At 39.5% G+C, this 23,889-nt stretch overlaps 1 protein-coding gene and 1 long non-coding RNA gene across 3 annotated transcripts in view; one reads left to right on the forward strand and one right to left on the reverse strand.

Annotated features, from left to right (window-relative positions):
• Positions 1–6,753, forward strand: part of LOC105926059 (chemokine-like protein TAFA-1) — a 182,756-nt gene extending 176,003 nt beyond the window's left edge. For both annotated transcript variants that reach the window (XR_004933476.1, XM_012862236.3), the window contains one exon: positions 5,456–6,753. Coding sequence is in view for 1 of the 2 variants with exons in the window: in XM_012862236.3 (XP_012717690.1) it covers positions 5,456–5,473 (18 nt within the window). In the remaining variant the exon portion in view is untranslated. The remainder of the gene's footprint in view (positions 1–5,455) is intronic.
• LOC118567098 lies at positions 464–23,497 on the reverse strand. Its single transcript, XR_004933478.1, has 3 exons — positions 23,448–23,497; positions 22,044–22,162; positions 464–4,293 (listed from the first exon to the last, which is right to left on the reverse strand). It is a non-coding gene; the product is annotated as an uncharacterized LOC118567098 (long non-coding RNA).
• Positions 23,498–23,889: the final 392 nt, after the last annotated feature.

The following is a 23,889-nucleotide window of genomic DNA, read 5'->3' on the forward strand; positions in this document are numbered from 1 at the left end:
TTCACTCTTTGATTACCGTCAGAGTTATCCAGATGGTGCCTTTACAGACTTTAAATCATCATCCACATATGGTAGTACCTTCCTGTTTTAGTGGGTGTAACTTCAGACATTTTATTACGTTCCGCAAGTGTGATTTAAAGTTCCATTTTTTTATTTTAAAGAATAAGTAGCCATTCTTAACAAATTGTGTTTTATTTGTGTCATATTAGCAAGAGTTGAAGATATCATGAATCGAACATATGAACATTTATGCACTTTCATAAAAGTGAAGGGGGAAGCCACTTTACTTTCAACACCGTGACTGTCTCTGTTTTTTTGTGAGCAGAAACATTTTCAACCAGCCAAAGTTTTCTGTCTTCTAAGCAAATGAAAGTATGTTTCTTACAGACAGCTGATAACCAGTGCACAGCAACAGGTGTGTGTGTGTGTGGGGGGGGGGGGGGGGGGGGGGGCAGAGATATTCTACTGTCCATATTCTACTAATTCTGGCACCTCCAGCTTCTCATTTAAAGGACAATAAACCAAAGAATGCGGTACACCAGGAAAGGTAGAGCATTAAAAAATGGACTTTTTAAAACCCTGGTAAATCTTGATGCTGGTCACTGTACAAAGCATCAAATCTAAGTACACTGGCCCTTTTCCATCACCATTTCTTATTCCCCAGCTAGTCTGTCATCATATACTACTCTTATGTGAGACTTTAGGCAAAAATAGCAGACAGCACTTATTCAAATAAACAACATGTGGCGACAGGCTCTAACCGATCTGTGAGGACAGTCTGAGGCCTAGTCCACACGTAACCTGATGTCCAGGATAACAAATACATTTGTATGCTTTTTGGCCTTTCATCCACATCAAAACACCCTTTTAGACCATTCTGGCGCATCATCAGGGTCCGGCGCATCACAGTCTGCGACAAAAAATGCTGTGCTGACATCACATGTGCGACCATTGTTATAGGCTTGGCCATAGAGTCGAGTAAAAAATGAAAGCCATCAGAGAGGTACGTTGGTGTTTTGTTTGACTGTTTACAATATGTGTCTAATCAATATTTAACTAGATAAGTTCACTGATAATCTGCACCATTTCCTGTTTTCACCTCGGTAACGACACTTCAACGTAAAAGCATATATGGAACGTCATAAACATTTTAGTTGCTTGAGAGGATTTTTCCTTGTTTGTCTTTGCAAGCCCAGTTGCTCCAATATGTTGAGGTAAAAAGGAGAAAGAGCACCTCGAGGTCAGCTGTTTTACACCAACTCCCTCCCAATAAAAAGGCACACTGCTGTTCAACGTCACCATTGTGCTGAAGGATTCAGACTGGCTGACATAGGCTTTAGCTTTCCGGTCCCCTGCCCCCTATGCGTTTTTCAAACGACGGGTTTGTGTGGATGAAAACCTTTCTGAAAATGATTCCTGATGTACAATATTTTTAAAAACGAGGTGGGGGAGATCGTTTTAAAAAAAGACCCGGCTATGTGTGCACAAGGCCTTAGAGCAAAACAGACCTACCTGCAGATTTATCCCAGCGTCTATTCTTGAATATGTCCATCACACATTATAGGCGCAATTTATACAACCACGGCATAAGCTGTTCAGGTCATAAGGGAATGAAATGCTCCAGCACTGCTTGATCCTGTTGCTTCTGCCTATACTGCGTCATAAAATAATGCAATTATACACTATATGGTTTTAAATTATATGTTTAGCTTAAACGACCAGAGTTTTCTCCCAGCATGAGTCTTTAAAATGATAGATACAGTGCCAGCTGCCAACTGTGCCCTGATCGTTCTCGTTGTGGCGTATTTATAGAGGTTTTGAGTGAAGTGCCACTGATTAATTTATACATTTATTATTATTATTTATCTTGTCACTGTTGCATTAAATAAATCTTGATATGTTTCGGTGTCTGGTGTCTTCTGTTTTTAGGAGGGGTAGACTTTAGAGGAGCTGTTGGAAGGCAGTTCTCCTCAGGCACGACTGATTCATCAAGCACTAAACAAGAAAAGACGGGAAAGTCGACTATGTTTGTACTAAATTATTTCACCGAGGCAATTGTCCTTGGACCCTACCAACTGTAGTCAGAGCAAATTGCAGTTTAAAGCAGTAAACAAATTAGAATGCAGACATCTAATTTGTGAGCAACGATGAGCAGACAAGCAGGAAATCCTTGAGCGATCTACTGCTACCTGCTGGCCTATTCGTTTCAAGAAGAGAGGAGGACATAGTCTCTCTTACACATTCATGTGGGTTGATATTTCCATACCGCTTCTCTTTTTCCTGCTAACAAACCATGAGGGGATTGGGTCTGAGACAGACTGTGATCCTCGATATGCAACCTGCTACTGCTCCTGGTCTTGCAGAGGTAATTTTGACATGGCTGGCAGACAGTTGAGATGATACAGATGCAAATGTGGGCCAGATGAGCCAAGAGGATTACTGTGCTCAAGAAACATGGGAGAAAACAGGATATTCTTTCAAGGGTACACTGCAAAGAGGGAAAAAAAGTTGATCTTGAATAGTTTTTTAAAGCATCTTTAACACACTACTTTTTACCAAATGAGAAATGGATAACTATTCTTCTTACCCTAAAAAATAACTGCATTAACAAGTATTTCTAACTTGAGAACATTTTAAAATGCACTCCTCCCTTTCTACACATTTATTTTTCAAATAAAAGCCATTTCCCACATAATAAATATTTGAAATATATAATGAAAGTGAATTGAATTTTTGAATGAAGGGATGTCTTCTTCAGATGTCTTCTTCAGATGTTAGTAGATCAAACAGCCATTAGAAGTACAGTTTCTTAGTAATAGTACTACATTCCTGCAGCTGTAAATAATACATTTTATAATTCCAATACCAGAAAAAAGCAGTGCTGTATTTGGTTCACGCTGGTCAGATCTAGACATTGCACTTTAAGCACAAAATCATTCCATACTACAATTCCGGTTTGTTTTATAAGGTGTATTTAACTTATTTTTCCACTGCATTATCTTGAAGAAGCAGAAAAAAATGAAAATATGTCTTAAATTGTGTTCACAAATTATTGTTAAATCATTAAAATGGGATGGAAGGGAGGCAAGTGGAGAACTTTAATAGATGCAGACACATTGCACATTGTTTTTTTATTGAGCTTCATGTTGAGCAGGATGCTGAAAAATTGAACATTCAATAGCAGTCTCAAGGCTGCACAAAGCACCATTGAAATGTGTTCATGTCTACAGCTGAGAATGAATCAAACGTCCCTGAACTGAAGTCATGGAGAGACGGCTCAGACTCAGCAGCGTGGGCTTCGATTTAGCAAGGCCAGAGTCATTTTATCAGATTAGAGGAAAATCCGTAGCCGCATTTGCCTGTCTGCACACAAGTCCAAACAAAGGTGGTTGCAGGGCCATACAGGGTGATTATGCATCGAGAGACACAGTCAGTAATGTAACAGGGTAATTACATGAGCCAGAAATACACAGCATGGAAACACATCATGGTGTGTTTGTGATAGTATTTTGTCTTATTGTTAAACACGCCTTCACTTGTTTCACTCTTCCAAGCTTTTCAGCAGAAGGATAAAACAGGAGATGAGACAGAGCTGTACCAAGCTCTCCAGTTTGAAAGGCCTCCTGGTCAATTTGCCCCTTTGCCAAGTTGTACAGTACCTGTATCTCAAACCCACACATTGCCATTTCATCCCAGCCCACATCCGTTTTGCACCAAGTATTTCATCATCATTCTATTTTTTTTTTTCTTAGTAGTCAGCTGTTTGGATTAATTATGATGAATACAGGTGTTTTCTTGTAATCTAATTTAGTTGCATATTATTTGCAGAAAATATTGAATTAAATCTTATTATCACCGCTGCTCTGATCCCTATTTAGACAATCTGACTCTGATGATATTTGACAGATTATGACCTCTAATCAAACCAAAACAACCCTGAATGACCTCCTGCTAGTGGAAATAAACTACTAGAATCATCCACTAGGCTTTAGGCCTACAGTTATGACTATTCTCCTAACTATTTTTGTGGACCATTTTTCCTTGTGACGTTTTAAATTAACTTAAGAGGCTATAGTCATTAGCGAGGGCATCCCTTACTGGTCTGCGGACCATGCAGGGCCCATGTACAACAATGTGGTCCACTGTGTGTTCTGAAAGATTTCTATCCAAACCACATTAGTAATAGTAATAATTACCTTTGCTCCATTGGCTCTTCTGTTGGATCAGACCACATGGGACCCATGGCCCTGTGACTGATTGCCCACTCGTCCTTTCTGGGACCAATACTGGCCGCTGCAAACAGATAAGATAAGATAAGATAAGATAAGATAAGATAAGATAAGATAAGATAGTCTTTATTGATCTCACAATGGAGAAATTCACTCGTCACATCGGCTCATACAAGAAGGTGCAGAGTAGGGAAGGTGCATTCAGTTATATACAGTGAATCTTCATATATACAATGGGTCAAAAAGAATACCAAAAATACAAAAAGAAATAAGAATGGGCATATGATGTCTTATTTACATTCATAGTGGTCTATATATATATATATATATATATATATATATATATATATATATATATATATATATAAACATATATATATACTTATATATATATATATATATATACACATATATCTATACGCCTACATACATACGTACCTACACGTATATATGTGCATATACATTTGTGTATACACTTGTACATACATACATACATACATGTGTACTGACATATGTTCAGGTGTTGATAGCAGCAGAAGTCACTACATCAGGATTATTGCACGGGTTGTAGTACAGTGTAACTGGGAACACCTCACATGAACTTTAGTCTCGGAGATGCTTTTACTAAGTCACCAGCCACCAGTGTGGCCCTTGTGAAACTCACTAAAGCCTGCCAACCTTTCCTCCTTCTAACACATAAGCTGGCTGTCTAGTATATCCAATCGAAAAACAGGTGCCATGATGAAGAGATAAACAGTGTTATTCTGAGAGTGGTTGCCTACTGGTTAGGGAGCTGGGCTTTTGCATCTTGGACAAGCTGCAGAGGTTGGCGGTTCGAAACTCAGTCTGTCACTGAGCAAGACCCTTGACCACAGATTGCCCCCCGTGCGCCACTCGCTGTTGGCAGCACACGGGTTAAACGCAGAGACAAATTTCTCCTCTGTGGGACAAAATGTCTTTGTTGTCACAGCAGGTACACAAAATCCTCTTGATGAATGTAAATTGACCCATAGGTGGTTTTATACCCAGGAAAGTGTGGTACTAAAACTTCAAAAAGTACCAAAAGGCAAAGGGGCGAAATGAACAGTGCCAGTTCAAAATGGTCTTCTTGTTTTAGAAAAAGCAGCGATTCCTTAGGATGTAATCTTTACTCGCTGTTACCTGTTTGTTCCCTCTAAGCGTATGTTTCTTCTCTCTCCTCTTCCTCTTCCTCCCCTGTTTTTCAGATTCATCCCAGGACCTAACAGAGAGCTCCCGGTAGCAGGACTGCACGCCAGGCTCTCCCCCTTTCTGAACTTTTTTTCTCCTCCCGTTGAATAGACTAAAACTATTACATCCACGGCTACCGACTGGCTTACCTGGGACGACGGAGAGGATATCCATCCAGATAAAACAGCTTTGCTCACTTGGTGCCAAGGATTTAAAACCGCACTAATCCCCTGTTTGATCAATGAGCCCTGCGTCAGTGACTCTCTCTCCTCTTTGTCACGACTGTGGGCCAGTTTCCAACCTACTCTCATTCCGTTTCCTCGCCCTGGCTTTACCTGGAAGCCTGATACAACTTGGCAGGGCTCACTTAGAGGTTGCTGAAATATTTGAAGACAATCTCCTGGCCTGCCTAAAGGTGAACCAGTTGAGGGGTGCGCGCAAAACTGAACAGGAGAGACACACTACTGGAGGCACAGTCGAGTCAAATGACCCTCATTTTCTAGTATCCCTGCAGAAATCATTCGTGTTTGACTCGCTGATGGAGACGGATGCTATTTCTATGAATGGAGGAAAGGAGAGACTTTAAGCAACAGGACCTACGAGCTGCCTATAACGAAATATTAAAAACGATCCTGGTCTGACTTTATGGCTCAAGCTTCATCCTCTATAAGGGACACTTTTGACTTTTATTGCTGGGCATGCCCAATGTAGATTCATGAGCACTACATTTATTTTATGTAAGATCATTTGTGTAAATAAACACATAAATACATAAAATACGCTGTAAGATGACCGATCCGAGAGGCTGATAAAATGTATCATTCCAATAAAAGCACCCGCGGTGGAACGTCAATCAATCCCCGAACATATTCAGAGGCTAAGGAACAGCTTTACAACTTATGCTTGTGTTGGAAAAAGGCTGCAGAAGAATTGTGATAATGAGTCGTGGATACTTTTTTTGTCATTCAGCTACGCTTTTGGTTCGCACAGACAATGCTTCTAGTTTTCTGTGAAGATAAGGAAAAACAATGTATAGACCTGCCTCACATACGAAAAGCAGAGCCGACAACATCCACTCGACCTTTTGGCCGAGACGCAGCGGGAACCCGGAGCAGCTGTGGATGAAATATGAGCATGATCATAAGAAACAGAAGTCATGTACATCTCTCTCTCTCTCTCTCTCTCAGACGCAGGAGAGGGAGGATTTGCTTACAATGACAGTGAGAAAGTATAAGTCCCAATGGAGAAAAATAGCTATCCCCAAGTAGGTATAAGTCAGCCTTATGAGAAATAAAACTTGTTTTCTATACTGAAATGTTGTCTCCTATTTCTGCTATACTGTGAATGGTACCATGAACGATGCGCCTCTTGTGTTTGCTTGATATGTTGTAATATGAGGGTGGAAGATCTTGTCAGAGTTTCATTTATATCATATGATAACATTGTGAGCAGAGTTTGCTGCTTGAGTAAACAAGCAATCAACATGGGTGCAAGGAGAGTATGAAAATGACTTCCGGGCACACACAACGCAAGTAGCGGCTGCGGCAGCCACAAACGAATCTGCGATGCTTCATTTATACAATTCCCTTGGCGGCGGAGTGGATTTATCAAAACAAGAACATTCAATTCATTCACGCAATTAGAATAAAGATTTTCAATATCGGGGCAGGCAAAATTCCAGATGATTTTCAATATCAGCCTCTTCTCTCAGCTGATATTAGATCCGTCTCTCGTCCCCGTGGACGTGCCGGCGCACATTCATCATTTAGGAATGTGGCTAGTTTCATAGAGCACGGCGCCTCGCTGAGCAGTCACAGAAGGTATAAAAGAGACAGACACATCAATCTCCCAGCGGCCTTGCCAGAATCATGAAGGAATATGCAAACCGTCGGTGAAAGAGCGAGAGCTGATTTCCTTTTTTTTGGCTCCTCGGTGAGTCGTCTCCTTTGTTTTCATAAGTTTGGTAGTATTTAACTTGACTTAAAGACAATGAGTTAAATGAGTTTCTGATTGGGATGCGCTGAGAAATTTCCTGGCTACCAGTCTAACCCAATTTATCAGCTTGACCTCAAAAGCTCAACAGTGCTTATCCATACCTAAGCGCTACTGGGTACTGCTAACACTTTTCAGCAAGGAAGTTGTTACTGAAGGGAAAAGTTAGCTTTTTTATCCATGGGATGTTTAAAATGAAGTCTGAGCAAGAACAATAGCTGTGAAAAGCTTCTCAAAATGAAACAATATTTTCTAAAGAGGCATACCAAGAGGCATATCCTAAATTGAAGAGACAGAGACTTTGGCAGGTTTATTCACTTATTCATAATTTTGTACTTCTGCAGTAGGGTTGGTATGGAAAGAAGCCCTCTGCGTCAAGATGTTAGTTTGTACCTGCCTATGAAATGTTTGTCAGACTGTTGAACTGAACCGAAAACGAGACCAGGAGATGATGTGTTTTCATCCTTTTGAACCTTCAACATCTCTATGGAAATTACTGTATTTGGAAATAATGGCAGTTTGTTGAAAATCTTAGACTTAAGATGGGCAAAAATACACAGAGACTGATGTTGAAGCCCTTTATACACTTTTCTGTCTCTGTGTACACAAGCCTCACTGTTAGCCACACACCTGTTCATATTTTAGGCTCAGCCTCAGCTCAGAGATGCACAGTTTTCCCTACAGCCTCGCAGTGGCTAATGTGCACATTTAAACACCATCTCCTCCTCCTCAGAAGAGATGGTGAACCAAAAACAAAATATATATATAATGTTTTAACAGAATAGCAACAGTCGTGCCTGATAAATAAATTATCCAAACGGGGGAACAAAGAAGATCTAAGCTCATTGTATTTCTTAAAAACAAGCATTCCTGTTCTTATGTTTCTTTATTCATGATCTGACATGTTTCTTTATCCACTTTGTGTTTGGCATCACCCTCTGACTTGAAGTATTATTGTCCTTATCAATGCATTCAGTCAAGGCAGTCACAAAGATCAGGGGGGCTCACAGAGATTCCTTGTGGACCCCATTGAGCAGGAATAAGTGACAACATTTATGTCAAACAGGGTCTGGCATGGTACAGACAGTAAAGGGGAGAAGTAGGTGTGTCTTATTACTCAAAGTGTGAAACGTGAACTCCACTTATGACAATTGCTATTATAAGATGCTGAAGACATTTTAAAATTTTACATCCTCACTGAATGCATTGTGGCTATATCCCTGTAGTGGTATCAGTGTGCGCAACATTAACATTGTGAAGGACTCTTGGAATGCAATAATAGTTGGGAGGGAGTCTCACTGGAGTAGATGCCAACACCTAACATAGGTCACAGTGGGAAATAGGTTAAAGGAGATTTTTTTTGCTGACACAAGGAATACAGGAGTCAGGGAAATGTGGATTCAAGTTCAAAAATACTTTATTGATCCCAAAGGGAAATTAAATGTTGTTGCAACTCATATTAATCCAAATTCTTCAAAGAGTTATTGTAGATATTGATGGCTGTTGGCAGGAAAGATATCTTGTAGCGATCTTTATTACAGCAAATTTGAAGACGACGCTGACCTGTTTTCCCCAACAGTCTCATGAAGAGGATGGTCAGGGTTGTCCATACCTTTCTTGGTTTTATGAAGAATCCTTCTTTGCATTACCATCTCCAGAGTTTCCACAGTCGTCCCAAGAACAGAGCCAGCCTTCTTGATCAGGTTGTTGAGCCTTTTTAGGTCCCTGGCTCTGATGCTGCTGCCCCAACAGATGACGGCAGAGGAGAAGACGCTCTCAACAACAGACCTATAGAAGATATGCAGCATCTTGCTACAAACCTTGAAGGGCCTAAGCTTCATCAAGAACAACAGTCTGCTCTGTCCTTTCTTGTAGATGGCTTCACAGTTGCATTTCCAGTCCAGTCTGTTGTCCAGATGGACACTGAGGTATTTATATTCCTCAACCACCTCCAATTCTTTTTCCATTATGGCAATAGGTTGAAATTAATCTCAACAGAGAATATTTACCCATTATATGATATCATATACCATTAAGGGCTTTTGTACTATTGTGTAGCCTTACTTCTTAGTTAGTTTTTTTACTTTCAAATTGGTAGTGAATCCAAGTTTTACCGTGACTTCACCCTGAGACAGTTTCTCCTATGTTCTCTGGCCCTTAAAGAGAAACAGTTAATGGCTAAAATTAACGTTTGTAGGTTTACATAAACCGGCGGTCAAAAATCTGCCACCAATCTCAGATTGGTTCATCTCTAGTTTCACAGTGTGTATGACCATGTCACGCCCTGGGTTTTCTTCCTATAGATACCTGTTTGTCTGTATTTATTATACTGTTCTTCTGTGTGGATTTTAATGAATGCACCCACAATCTGTAAAACAGACATCTACCAAGTCTAGCTGTGAAGATTATCCTCATATTCAGCACTCATGAGGGAAATTGCGAGTTTCTTCCCTCTTCTTACATGGATTCTAAGTGGTTTCTTGCTTAAAAAAGTCTGTAGGGATTAACTTTGAATATTTTTTGTCTATTCTCTTTCATGCTCATTTTTGCACTTTCAGGAAACTAGAGTGGTGCAGTGGAGGAAGGTCCTGTTCCATATTTGACAGAGGAAAACCAAACACAGCACTTAAAAAAGGGGAGTATCTTGGCCTCCTCACCCTTTGCAGTGATGCAATCCAAAAAAAAAAAAAAGAAAAGAAAATCAAGACATTCATCAAATACTGCTGACCTCCCACTGAAACAGGTAGACAGTGTGTCCATATGTCACTGGAGAGCTAATCAACAGCTGACAGCAAGGACAAGGCTTCCCTATAGTCAAGGTATACCCAAAATGTAGACACTGCTGTTTGTGAAACTCAGAGGTTTGCTTTGTATTTAAATGCACGGATCATGTAAAAAGAAAAAAAAAAGCACCTTCCACTGTTCCCTGACAGAAGTCTTTGTGCTTGGTGACATTCATGTTCCTTAATCATTTTAAATAACAACCTATAATTCGTGAAAAGGGCACACTTCTCACCTGTGGGGGCTTTGAAGCCTGTTATTATAGTCATTATGGCGCATGACTCACTGTGAATATATGCTTTACAAAGAACGTCCACTGTGGCTGGACAACCAAGAGCCTTCCAAAATCATTAATTAAACAAAGACTTGCTTTCAGTGATAGCTACATTGTGACTTCAGGCATTATTACCATTTTCTGTGAAATGTAACTGTACTCCCTCAGACAGCTTTATGTTGGCTTTGATTTAATCATTTTAATCTGCGCACATAAAAAAAAACAGAAGTCATAACTAACCCAGTAATGAGGAAGATCGGACTATTCACAAGAGTTTTTAGTGACACAACTCTAAGTTGTTTCTGAGTAAATCAGTTGTGTAATATTTTAGGTTTGTGTAACGAAAAGAAAAGAAACTCTGCTGCAATTGCCCACTCTAAATGCTGGTAGTTTAAATCTGCCCAATTTAGGTGATTTTGCTAACCTAATAATCGGTGAAAATGGACTGTTCCAAGTTGATTTGTAGCAGCAGAATAGATGGAATATAGAAGAGAGTAACCATGTTGAAATATATGCTTTCACTACACAACTGGAATTTTAGGAGAGATGGCCACAGTTGCTATCATAGTCTATCTCTCTCTCATATAGATAGATAGATAGATAGATAGATAGATAGATAGATAGATAGATAGATAGATAGATAGATAGATAGATAGATAGATAGATAGATAGATAGATAGATAGATAGATAGATAGATAGATAGATAGATAGAGATCCAGGTTTTGTTAAGCTGCACAAAAGTGGTTTTACTGTTTTTCTTCTATCCTTTTTATCGCAACCCCCTGAAAATTGTTTAAATCTTAAAATAAAAATTGTAATTTTGATATTCCAACATGTTTACTGTAATAAGAGCACTGGGAGAATATATTAACATCCGGAATAGCACTCTTAGTTGTATCTTATTCTTTAAACACAAAAAGAAAAGAAAACAAATTTCAAGTTCATAGATCCTGCAGTACAAAAAACAATAACAAATTGTTCTTTTCAGTGACAAATAACTCAGTATTTACTGAAAAATATAATTCATCAAATGATGCAGGTAAAAGTAAAACAGTAATTGGTAGAAAGACTCCTTAAGTAACTGATCATAACATTTCACTCTTTACTTTAAAAGTTATGTATTGTGCACAAGTTCTGGTATTTTAAAGACTACAATAAGAAAGATGCAAGAAATAACAGATTGATGCAGAAGAAACATTTCGTAATTAGTTTTTAGCTTTTTTTCAGAAGGTTACTCAAGTTAATGCAAGTAGTTAATACCCACCTCTGCCAATGACCAATCATCCATTTTGGCAAAGCAATATTTCCCTAATAGTACATCATAATACTGAAAAATAAAACTTTATGACCAAATTCAAATGACACTGTAAGCTGGATACAAAGTCTGCTCATAACATTCTTTGAAAGCAAAGGCAAACAAAGGCAAACCCTCCCTCCTTGTGAGGCCATCAAAGGTTTTCTTAATTCTTCATTAATTCCGCTAGTTCTGCCAGTTCTAAAATGTTCTGCTGCTTCTTACTGAGCTTTTAGCAGCGGTTCTGCACTCCTCTCTCTGCACCAGCTGGGTCACCTCTCCCTCTCCCTCCTGTGGCCGGAGTTACAGGCTCGCTGTCTGTAGCGCAGCGGGAGCTAGTCATTTATAGCTCTTGAACTAGTTGTTAGTTTATTGCCCAAATAAGAGACTTCACTGTCTAAAAGAAGCCCACTAAACCGCAGCCTGCGACTCACGAAATGTACAAGAGCCAGAAGTCGCTTATAATGAGCAGACTGAGTTACAACTTATTTGATGCCAGTGGTATTTCATTGGGCTGCGTAAAGCTGTTCATCTTACCGCCAGAACAAGAACAGAGCTGCAAAACGGCCTCCAAAGTTTCCAGTGTGTTTTTTTTGGCCAGAGACATTAGGGGGGAATTACAGACCCCTCAATCGTCTCATAACCCCTTAACTGAGTAGAGGATATATTAAAGGAAAAATGTAACTTAGTGAGTTGAGCACGTAAAACATCAAGTATCAGTGTCACATTTAAAACAGTTTGATGCAAAGGCTTCTTGCCACTGAGCAGTTTATAGTTTGACACAGTGTAAAAATTTAGATCTGAGCGCACCTGTCTGTGCGGAGTCCGCGCAGAGTCTCCACATACTCAGTGCTGACTCTGCACGGACACAAGTATGTGAGGGCCTTTAATATGTCTAGCTCTCCCTTATCTTTCATGGCTGCCCTCAGTGTGTAATGTGTTTTATGTTATCATTGTGACGTTCATCTGAAATCAAGACAAACGGCTCCCATCCAGGCCATTCGGAGTCTCTTTGGTCGTTCAGACATCCAAGCTCCCTGGCTTTGCTTCCACGTTGGAAAACTGAAAAATCTCAATCCATCGTTCTTTTTCCTGAAGCGATCATGTGAACGAGTATTGCAGTTTATGACACAGCATGTTTGCCCTATATTTTTAACTTAAAAAAAAAACAATTGAATAGAAAACAAAGGCTGCTGTGCAAATAAAAGCAGAAATGACCCGATTTCCCACAATGCAGTTCAGTTGTTACGTCACCCTTTCAAGCCCCATTCAAGTATATCAATAAAGTCATACACTGAGGCCATGAATAATTGATATATGTATATTTCCAGTCTTATTCAAATGAGCAAATAGAACAATATATTATATTACATAATTTCATATTGAGTAATGTATTATTTTGGGGAATTTGTGTCATTGTTAGTCTTCTACGGCAGGGATGCTGTATACATACTAAATCGTGTTTTAATCAGGAAAACGAAATAAAAAAGGTAAAGTACGAGCTGATAGGAGGGAGAAGAATCAAAGAGCAGAGTAAGGGAGAAGATGGAAGGAGAGAGGAGACAGAATGCTGTATATATCATGTCTTTAAATCAATTTAATTAAGTTAATTAATGTTCTACTAGTTATAGAATAGCATGGGTGGGGGCCCATCTAAGATAATCCCGTCCCTGGCCCTGGTAAGGTTTTCAGCGGGCCTGATTGAGATTTGTTTAATATATTATACTATGTGATAACCTTCGGTCCCTGATGAGCTTGGACCTGGACGCTTTTCAGTTTGCATACCGTCCAGGGATGGGGGTGAAAGACACTGTCATCAACATGCTTCAAGGGGCTTTTTCACACACGAAAAAAAACAAAAAATGCAACTGTGAGGGTCATGTTTTTTTTCTTATTCAGTTCTGTCAACACATCCAGCTTTCATCGCTGATGAGAATGATGAAGGATGTGGGGGTTGGTAGTTCTGTCGCAGCAATGACCTCCAACTACCTCATGGTGAGGTTTCAGAACTGTGTGTCAGACGTGGTAATCTACAGCACAGGGGCTCCTCTGGGATGTATCATCTTGTCTTTCCTCTTTACCCTCCACACCTTGGACTTTAGACACAATAATCTAAAATCCAGGGTGTGGTTGAGCACCCATCGTACTCCACGACACCTTGGAGTCAACGACACCGTGGGCGATCTGAGCAGCTCCCTCAGCAGGAGGCTGAAGGTGCCACAGTGCAGGAACAGAAGTTTCAGAAGATCTTTCCCCCAATCAGAAATAAGACTACAATAAAAACCAATAAATGTACAATACTGCCAAAACATTTGTTTCACATTATTTATTATTTATTTATTATTTACACAAAATCTCTTCTTTCTGTATTATGCAGTGTCCATATTTGCTTTAGCAAGTTTTAAGCTGTTTTGCTCATAGGACCAGAGGAGGAGCAGTCATACCCAGTATATTGACTAGAAGCATGTGACTTCTGCTCTTTTGACCTTATTATTGTGAAAAACTGATCTTGGATCATGGGGAAGAAACAATGCACTTAATATGTTCCTAATTTGTTATCAAACTATCTTGTCACAGAGCTCTTGCGTGTTCCATGACAAGCCAGGCTATTTTTTCTAAACACCCATCCTATAATAAGGCTTTGTGGGCTCTATTGGACAGAGCGGTCTCATACTCTGTATATGACTGTTCTCACTTAGTGCAAGTCACAGGTGTCAAAGTCTAGTCCTCAAGGGCCGGTGTCCTGCAACCTTTAGATGTGTCCCTGGTCCGACACGCCTGAGTCAAATAATCAGGTAATTAGCAGGACTCTGAAGAACCTGATTGCATATTGAGGAGCTAATTGTGCCATGTGACTCAGGCGTGTGGGACCTGGGACACATCTAAAAGTTGCAGGACACCGGCCCTCGAGGACTGGAGCTTGACACCCCTGCTGCAAGTTCATTAAACACTTGTTCTAATGTTTGATAATCGTCTTCTTCTAGGTGATATCTTCCCACAACAATAGTAATGTTTCCATCCATCCATCCATCTATTTTCTGACACGCTTATCCCTGTTGGGGTCGCAAGAATAGTAATGTTTCTTTTTTATTATTATTTTTGCTTTCACATTTTGAATTATTTGCTCTGATTAATAAATTCCTTCAAATTATTATTCTAGTTGTGCACCCTTTACTCCGTCTGTTGATGTGACAATTATGTTCCTCCTTGAAAGATGAAAAAATTCTTAACTTATTTTAGTCTTATTATAAATTTTAAGTCTCATCACAGACCACCATTTTGAATTATACAACAATGTGATCAGACTCCTTGTAGTCTCTTCTCAAACTTTAGATTTAGATCGAGTGTAAAATATCCCAACTCTCGTTCTTACAGCATGAGCCCAACATTTGGGTCAAAGAAATATTCTGGCAGTCTGTTGTGCATGTTGCCTGAAACAAATGAATCCACGTTCTGATTAGCATCACAATGCTACTCAGTCATACTCTCCTCACCCAAATTACTCGCCAGTCAGCCATAATGATTATGTATTTCTCTTCTGCTTAAAACAAATACACCTGTTGTTGTTTTTTTTTTTCCACAATGCAATACACAGCAATCTGAAATCCATCATTTCTACATGAATGCCCAAGTGTTGAGCATGACATGTAGCATCTCACCAGGGGGTTCCGTCTTGTTACAGAACCAGCTCCCACAGAGTTTTCATAGTTCAAGCTCCAACATTGAAAAGAGAGCATTTTTAAAAGCAGCTACTTCAAAACAGTGACTCAATTGTTCAATTCAAGATTGACCAACTTTCTTGAGAAAGGTAGACTTGCTCCAAAAATGTGTTTTTTTTTTTTTTTTACTTTCAGAGCAAATTAACTGCAACTGGATTTGAAAGTCAGTCAACATCAAACAGATATATTAGATCATCACCAGATCTACCTTTTGTCTCCGTAGCAGGTGTGAACATTCTGCTGATGTCAGAGCAGGATCAGACAATTAACATTTTTTTTTTCCTCATCTCATGTTTGAAAACCAAGATGTGCTTTTATTAGTGTTTTCACTCAACGGATGCGAACATCACAGTGCAAACACTTGCCGCTTTTTCGAATGCCAAACAGCTTTTGTTGGAAGGTGGCCGTGAACGATCTTCAACTCTGTAGCTCAACCCACAAATGCATTTCCTATCATGTTCTGGCCCAGCTGACTGAGAAGACCCTCTCACACTTCTCCGGCACTGTACGATCAAAATGATCTGCTCCCATAGCAGGAATCAGTATCATCCATTCATCTCTTCTCCTGCCTTTATGTCCAGTGTTCCTTGCCTGCCTTGCTAAGTTCTTGATCAGTTTATGTTATCTAGATTTCCTTGTCTCGCCTTGCCCTCGGTTGGACACCTCGGCGGCTTCTGTTTTTCTGGACCATGACCTGGACTGTTCATGACCACGAACCTAGCCAAGCTCCATCGGCTCTGCCTGCAACCTCCCTGTCAATACCTGCTGTGAGCATCCGGTCTCTGTTGCCAGTTGTTTTATTAATAAATCTTTTAGAGTGCAACACCATGTCTGGGTCAAATATCTGGTTCTGTCCTCTGTCTGGGCAAAATATTTTCTTTACAAATGTGCCACCATTTGGGCGTAGCTGCATAAGTAGAGCACACAAACCATGTTTTGAGGCCTCAGTACTAAATGCGGATGTCTTGGGCTGCATGTTTTTTCTCTTCTCTTTCTCAAACCTATATACTGTCAGCTTGCTATCAATCAGAGGCCACAAGTGGCAGATATAAAAAAATGCCAAAAACATTGGTAAAACAAAGGAATAATTAAACAAACACAAATTTGTTTCTTCTACTACTAGAGTCTGTTGGTGTATATATTTGTTCCTTCTCTCAAGAAGTCAGATATTCCCATTACAAAATATCACCTTTTCATTCACTGTTATACAGAAAAGAATTTTAATCTGGGCAGCTAACAGTAAGAAAATAAATAAGCCGTGTGCAGTTCCTATAATACAGCAACTGATTGCACGTTGCTTTTTAGAACAGAGGTCAGATGAAATGATTTGTTGTTTGTCCAGATGTGTGTAGAGGTCAGGGAAATAACCTGGCCTTCAGGCCATAGACAAAGCCAGCGCCGTTAGTCCCAAATCCTGCCCACACATTCAGTTTATTGCAACGAAATTACCTTGGGTATAGATAACAGAGGGGAAAGCTACATCATTTATCTTGTCTACACACTGCCTGGAAACTTTTGTCACATTGTTTGGTTTATGCGGTTTAATTCAGACTGCAAATGTCACAAAATTCCTGAGTTTCTGTGTAATCTACAACTTGACTGCATGGTCATATTTCACTAATTAGAAATACTTAAAAGCAAAGTATGAGGTGTTTACTGCGATTCCTGATTAGTGTGTGAATTCAAAGAATTGTGGGAGGGCTATGTATCAAAACGCTGTTTTTTTACAGGGTAGTATTTACACTGTTGATCATACCTGTGTTTTCTTCATAGCTATGTGATTTTGCAACAGTAGCCATATGTTTTTAATTTCTACCTGGCAATACAGTAAAACAATAAAAATGCAGGTGGAAGGTATAACATTTATTTTTTAAGTCTGAAACCCACTGAAATGCCAGCAAAAGTATTCTGGAATGTTTTGTCCATGTCACATTACATCCACATGCTTCAGTGTATTTTAGTGGGAATTTAAGTGATCAACCAATGCAAAGTAGATTTTTAAAATGTGTACATATAAAAATGAGAAAAGTTTGATGTATTTTGGGGAGTCAATTATTTTGCCTTTTGCCACAAATGTGGCTCCAAGTCTTTTAGAGCATGTCTCCACTGTGTACTTTTATAGCGCTTTAACCAGTCCAACGACCCCTAAACGCTTTACACTACAATCAGTCATTCACACATTCACATCCTGACAGTGGTGAGCTATGTTAGTAGCCACAGCTGTCCTGGTCAGACTGACAGAAGCGAGGCTGCCATACATCGGCACCACCAGGCCCTCTGACCACCGCCAGCGGGCAATCCGGGTGAAGTGTCATGTCCAAGGACACAACGACTGTGACGGTCATAACAGGTGATGTCCTTCTCGGTGGTAAAGCCCAATTCTACTCTCAGGTCTTTGCTGTCTTAAAGGGGACATATGCTTTTCAATGCTTCCTTTCACATCATTCAGTTGTGGTCTATATAAAGTGGAAAAGCAATATTTTGGTCTGCGTTTCGGAATATGATGGGGGAGGGGAATAATGAGCAACTGAACATTTTGACTTAGCCACTTGTGGCTTCAAAATCCTTCAGTCTGGACTACAAAATTGCTCTGAGAAATAAAAATGGTGGGTTCATGAAATTGGAGAGCTGGAAGTCCATGACCTTGTTTAGCAGCTCCACAGCAAACACTGATGTAATTGTTCTAAAAAAAACAAATGTAGCTGAAAACAGAGAAAACTGAACGGCTTAAAAATTATGACCAAAAATAAAAAATAAAAAGAACATGAGGATGTCTGTGCAACACCTGGATAGACTGCATTCAAGTTTTCTGCACTCCTTGAGATTCCAAATACAAAACAAATGTATTTGAGGGATAAAATATATGGGTCACTTTAAACAAGTTTTCTCCCAGGATATTATGTTATCATAATTTTTTCTAACTTTTCTGTACCTAATAGAGAAAAGTCTCCCCACATCATGATGCTGCCACCACCATGTTTAAAGATCGAGATGGTGTGTTCGGGGTATTTTGCATTTTTTTTTTCTTTTTTTTTTGGGTGTGGGGTTGTTTTTAACACGAGCTAATTTGCCTGCAGGTCAGAAAGTACAGTTTTGATCTCATTTGAGCAGAACAACTTTTGCACAGGTTTAGTATGAGCACTTCTGGCAAACCACAAAACTTCCTATGGCTCTCTTTTATGAAGGATTATTTTCTACTCAAATAAAATAATCCTTCATAAGGATTATTTGTAGAGTCCATAATTTACTTTTTTTCTACCTGAGCTGGAAATCACTGCAGCTCCACCCGAGTTACTATTGGCCCTATTTTGGCTTTTGTGGTTAATGCTCTCCTTGCCTAATGAGTCGGCTGAATTGTCAGCCATATTTTGGCAGGTTTGCCACTGTGCCATGCTCATTACATTTGTTGTGATGGATTTAAACAATTCTTAGTCAGATTCTAAAGGTGGTTTGACAATAAAAACCTGCTTTAAAGTTCCCCACGGCCCAATCGCGGACCTGTGTGCAGTGTTCTTTGGTCTTTATATTACTGTTCACTTAAGTTCTCCAACACTTCTCTTAAGCCTTTACAGAACAGCTTTATTTTTACTGAGGTTATATCTCACGTATGTGGGCTATGCGTATCCAAGCAGTTGGTTGCACTGGGATTTTTTTGGGGGAAATTGATAAGGGGTTGAAGGGGTTCACACTTTTACCCGTCATTGCCAGTGTTTTCAATAAAATCTAAAAGATTAACACCTTCCAAATCTTTTGTAATGGGCGGAAAACAAAGATGAAAAGACCAAAGGATAACAATGCCGTTAACCTCTTCTCTTTAACCTGGGTTAGGTTCCTAATTAGTTAAATTCCACTATGATCATTGCTAGTTCACTTCAAGATGGTGGTCGTTGAGCTTCCCTGCACATCAGTTCCCTGTGTGTAAATGCAGAGGCAGAACAGGAGTTTAATGTCGAAGTGCTGAGAAAGTGACAAGGCCAAAATGACACTATGTAGGCAAGGAGAATGCCGACATGGCACTTAAACCAACAACACTGTTGTCATTCAATACATTCATCAATGCCATCATGCTGTGCACAAGCATTCACTGCTGTCACACTGAGCTGACTGTTTGGTCTTCCTCTGTGTCCTCTATATTATCCCTCTGCTTTTTTCCATTTTTTGCATCTCAGAAAAAAAGAAGCAGCGAGGACAAAATCTTTTCTCTGTGAAAATGGCCCCATGAAGGTTCATGTCCAGGTCTTGCCTAATGCTAACCCTTGAAAAACTATAGAATAAACTATTAGTGTTTTTATTCTTTGGCTCTACATTAAAGGAAAAATAAACTCAATGAGTTCAAACGCAAACACATTTCTTTAAACTCACACCTGACCACCTCAAAATACGCTGCATGGAATGGGTATTCACTCATCATGAACATAAATGAATTGGGTATTTTAAAGATACATTCTAATCATATTTCCTGGGTGGAATGGTTTTACACAACTTTCCTAATATTATTTGCTTAAATGACCCCTAATGTAAATTCCACACTCTCTTTCGTCAACATCAAGCTTCTGGTATATTTCTGACAGGACCATTGACAGCTCATCAGAATTGGTAGAGCTCCTTTAAATTTATATTTGTTGGTTTTCTGGGACAGACGACTTTTAAGCATAAACTCTAAACTAGGAAGCGTACCGTTAGCCAGGTTTGTCCATTCCTAAACAGGTTTTGTTGTGTTTCTTTGAAAAATTGTCCTACAGAAACATCCAATTGTGTCCAAGTGCAGTATCAGCTACCTGACCATAACTTGAACACCCATTGTTCTACCAAAGGTCAAGTCCATCATAAATGGACATAAACTATGAGCTGCAGGAACGCCAGTCCCGCTGTCCAGAAAGTAGTGAGTTTGACATTAACATGAGCAATCCCATGAGCTTTACTACTGTCCCTGGTATGCAAACGACATACACAAGGGCAAGCAGAAGAGACGGGGCTTTGGACCAGGAAGAGACAAAGCCACCCTGGAGGGCCAAAGCATTCCTCATTTAGATTCAACACAACCATTCCTCCAAGGCACATGACATCCATGTAACAATTCCTGCAGTCTGTATAATGTCAAGAACCCAAACAGGCAAACCTTGAAAAGACAATTGCATGTTGCCTGCGCTCACGTTGCATTTTTTTGATCAGATCCCTGAAAGCTGAATTTTCAGTAAATTACCATAAAATGCTGCCTGTGCCCAAAAAGCATATACTTCACAGCTGCTTATCCTGTTTAGTAAAATCACCTGAACCCCCCCCCCCCCCCCCCCAACAGCCATAAACCTCACACGCATACCTCTATCGACGTGGCCGATATAGTACATCTTGTTGCTGCACCAGAATATTAACACGCTCATGGCACAGGAATCAATTTGGATGTCATTCCCACAACAGTCTCTGGATGTAGCTGTATGGGGTATTTTCTATTTCGTTTTACATTCACCACCTTGTTTTTCCCACAAGCCATCAGCCCAAATAGAATGGTGTCTGCTTCTCAAGGCGATGTCCATTGATCCACACTGGAAGTGAGACACTACAGCCTGAGCCTTCAGCACAATGCATTTTCTTAGTCATCACCCACTGAAGAGTGTGCCAGATAGAATGCATCAAGCTGTAACATATGGTTTAAACAACTCTAATATATTAGTGTACTGTTTGATAAAGTAATGTAAATAAATGTTTTAACTATATTAAGTTACAGCCATTTATGTCCACAGGCTAAAATAACATTAAGTGCGTTTGATGTACTGCATAACAAATAACAAAGATCACACCTCAGAATGCTTGGTAAATATAGAAAGAGGGCCTTACAGAGGATGTCATTACTGTTCGCTCAGAGGTGAAGTGAAGCCAGATATGTTGGTGCAAAACGAGATTTATTCAGAGATCAGGAGTGGGATTGTTACTGGATCCTTTAAGCCAGAGCCTCTCTGAATGCCATCAGAGAGGGATATGTACTGACCAGTATTCCCCCCCCCCCCCCCCCCAAGTCCAGGACTACAGATGTGCCAGGTAGGCATTTTGAGGTCTGAATAAAAATAGAGAGAAAATGGTTGACAGCACCAAAAAGTGAAATATTGCAAAGATCTGACTAAAGCCAGTGTCTGATTTGGTTGAGAGCTTTTATAGGAAACCAGTTTTTTTAATCTGAATGAGATGGTTAATGATAAAAGGGGTTGTAGCAGAAATCACTCTTTGGATTAGACAGGAGAACATCAGGTGGAAAACGAAACCTCAGCAAAGGAGTATTAAGAAAACCAGTTATAGCCAGAGGAGCAGCCCTAGCATAGAGTCTTGATGTGATTTAAAGGAGACCTAAATGAGCCCATTAGTTAAAAAAAAAAAAGAAAAATTAAAAGAATTTTTGGAAATAAGTGAAAATTGTTAATGGGTAATGTCTTTTGCTGACATGGCAACACTTTACATAATAGATAGAGCTAGAGAAGTCTAAGAGCCCAAAAATGTGACTTTAAAAGGATGTTGTAATGATTCTGGCCTGTCTGTCTGCATCTTCTCTCACCCTGGCTTCACTTTGATAACGGTCTGTGTCTGCTCCATCATCCATCTCAAAATGTGTCATATGGCAATCCACACTGGATGCATATATGATCCATTCATGCACCCAAACAGCCTCCCGCACTGAAAAAAGAAATTGGACATGTTTTCTTAAGCATCTTTAGTTACTTTAACACTATTGTTTCATGTCTTAAAGAGAATGTAATAATATTGTATAGATACTATGAATGAAGACAAAAAAAAACTTGCTGTTGGCTCAATCTAATCACATGGTGTTGATTCAACATCATCGTTTCATGTACTTAGAAAAGAATATTGTGTAGGTACTACGATGAGAGAAATTAATTTTCCTGAAATAATCTGTTACCCTCGCTGCACAGAACTCGCTGTTGGTTCACATGAGTTGCATCTTCTAGTCACTAAACTTAACATCACACTATAGAAACCTAAAGAAGTCAAAGAAACAAACTGTTTCAGTAGAAATAAATGTTACACCTTTCAGTAATCTACAGGTTGCAGGATGGAAGCCAGTGAGGTTTCCTACTACTTAAAACCCCATGTCTCAGTTTTAAAGGATTAAATAGTTTTGGAGGGAAGTGATTACGTTGTGTTGAAGCGAAGTGTGCAAATCATCTTGAATTAACATAACAAAGGTTTGTTTGGCAACCAATGTCCATTATTGAATTAAATTGATCCATCACATTTATTTCAGTGCATCTTATTTTGAGATGTTCTGAATCTGCTTAACTTTTCCCATGTCTGACTTCCTGTCTAGCTCATCTGTTTTTTGAAAATGTACTCCCTTTGTTCTGTCATTCATCAAAAATAAACTTGATCTGTATTTCTGATGTGTCGATGATGGAGGACTGTCCGTCCTGCAGTTTGTCTTTTAGGAACAACTAAGATCCTAAGAAGAACCCTCAAGCTCCCCAGCCTCTGGTAGAGGAGCTGAGCTCGAGACATGGAGAGCCACCCACCCTGCTCAGGAGTATGAGGGGTGGGTGAGAGAGCAAATTTTACTACTACTGCTACTACATATAAAAAGCATTGACATAAACTGTTATAGTAAGTTGCACAATCTTTATTTAATATCAGTTATTCTGAACAGAAAGACTTTTACATGTTGTGATAAGAACCCCTCTTGAACAAGCTATAGCCACATGAAATAGCTAAAAAAAAAAATAAAAAAAAAATAGCCAAGAGGGTTATCTGCTGTGGGTAAGATAATGTCTACTTTTAACCTTTTAACACAAACTCACTTTAAAAACCCTGAACTGTCCCTTTAGATGACATTGATAAACAAATCGAAAAGGCTCACAGTATCATGTTATGGTTGCAAGGACTGAAATGCCGAGCAGAACTGAAAATCAGTCAAAGAGTTTTAATGATTAAAAAGAAGAACACTTACGAAGACCTAGTGCAGGAGTCATGGGAACTGGACTGGGCATGGAGTAATGGAACAAGTCAGCAAGGAAACGGAAACTTCTGAAACTATATTTACTCAGCAAAGTGGGCAGAGAAGGCAAGGGAAGCAGGTGATGGCAATTAGAAACAGCTGAAACCAACAAGGAGGGAGCTCAGAGGGAAAGCTAAGCAGACTAGGAAGAAATCAAACAGAGTGTAATACAAAATGAGAATAGAAGAACAGGGAATCTAATCTCCAATGAATAGATAAAAATGGCAGCAAAAAGAAAACATAGAGAAGAAATGGATTAAGAAACTAAAAACACCCGACAATAATGAGCACATGGATATGGACTATATGGTAAAACCCAAATGGTACAAATAATATATGGCACGATCTTTAGTAACATAAAGAAATTATGAAAATTTAAACCATAACCTAACCG

The sequence above is a fragment of the Fundulus heteroclitus genome, chromosome 20 (genome assembly GCF_011125445.2).
Source record: "Fundulus heteroclitus isolate FHET01 chromosome 20, MU-UCD_Fhet_4.1, whole genome shotgun sequence".
Classification (NCBI taxonomy): Eukaryota; Metazoa; Chordata; class Actinopteri; order Cyprinodontiformes; family Fundulidae; genus Fundulus; species Fundulus heteroclitus.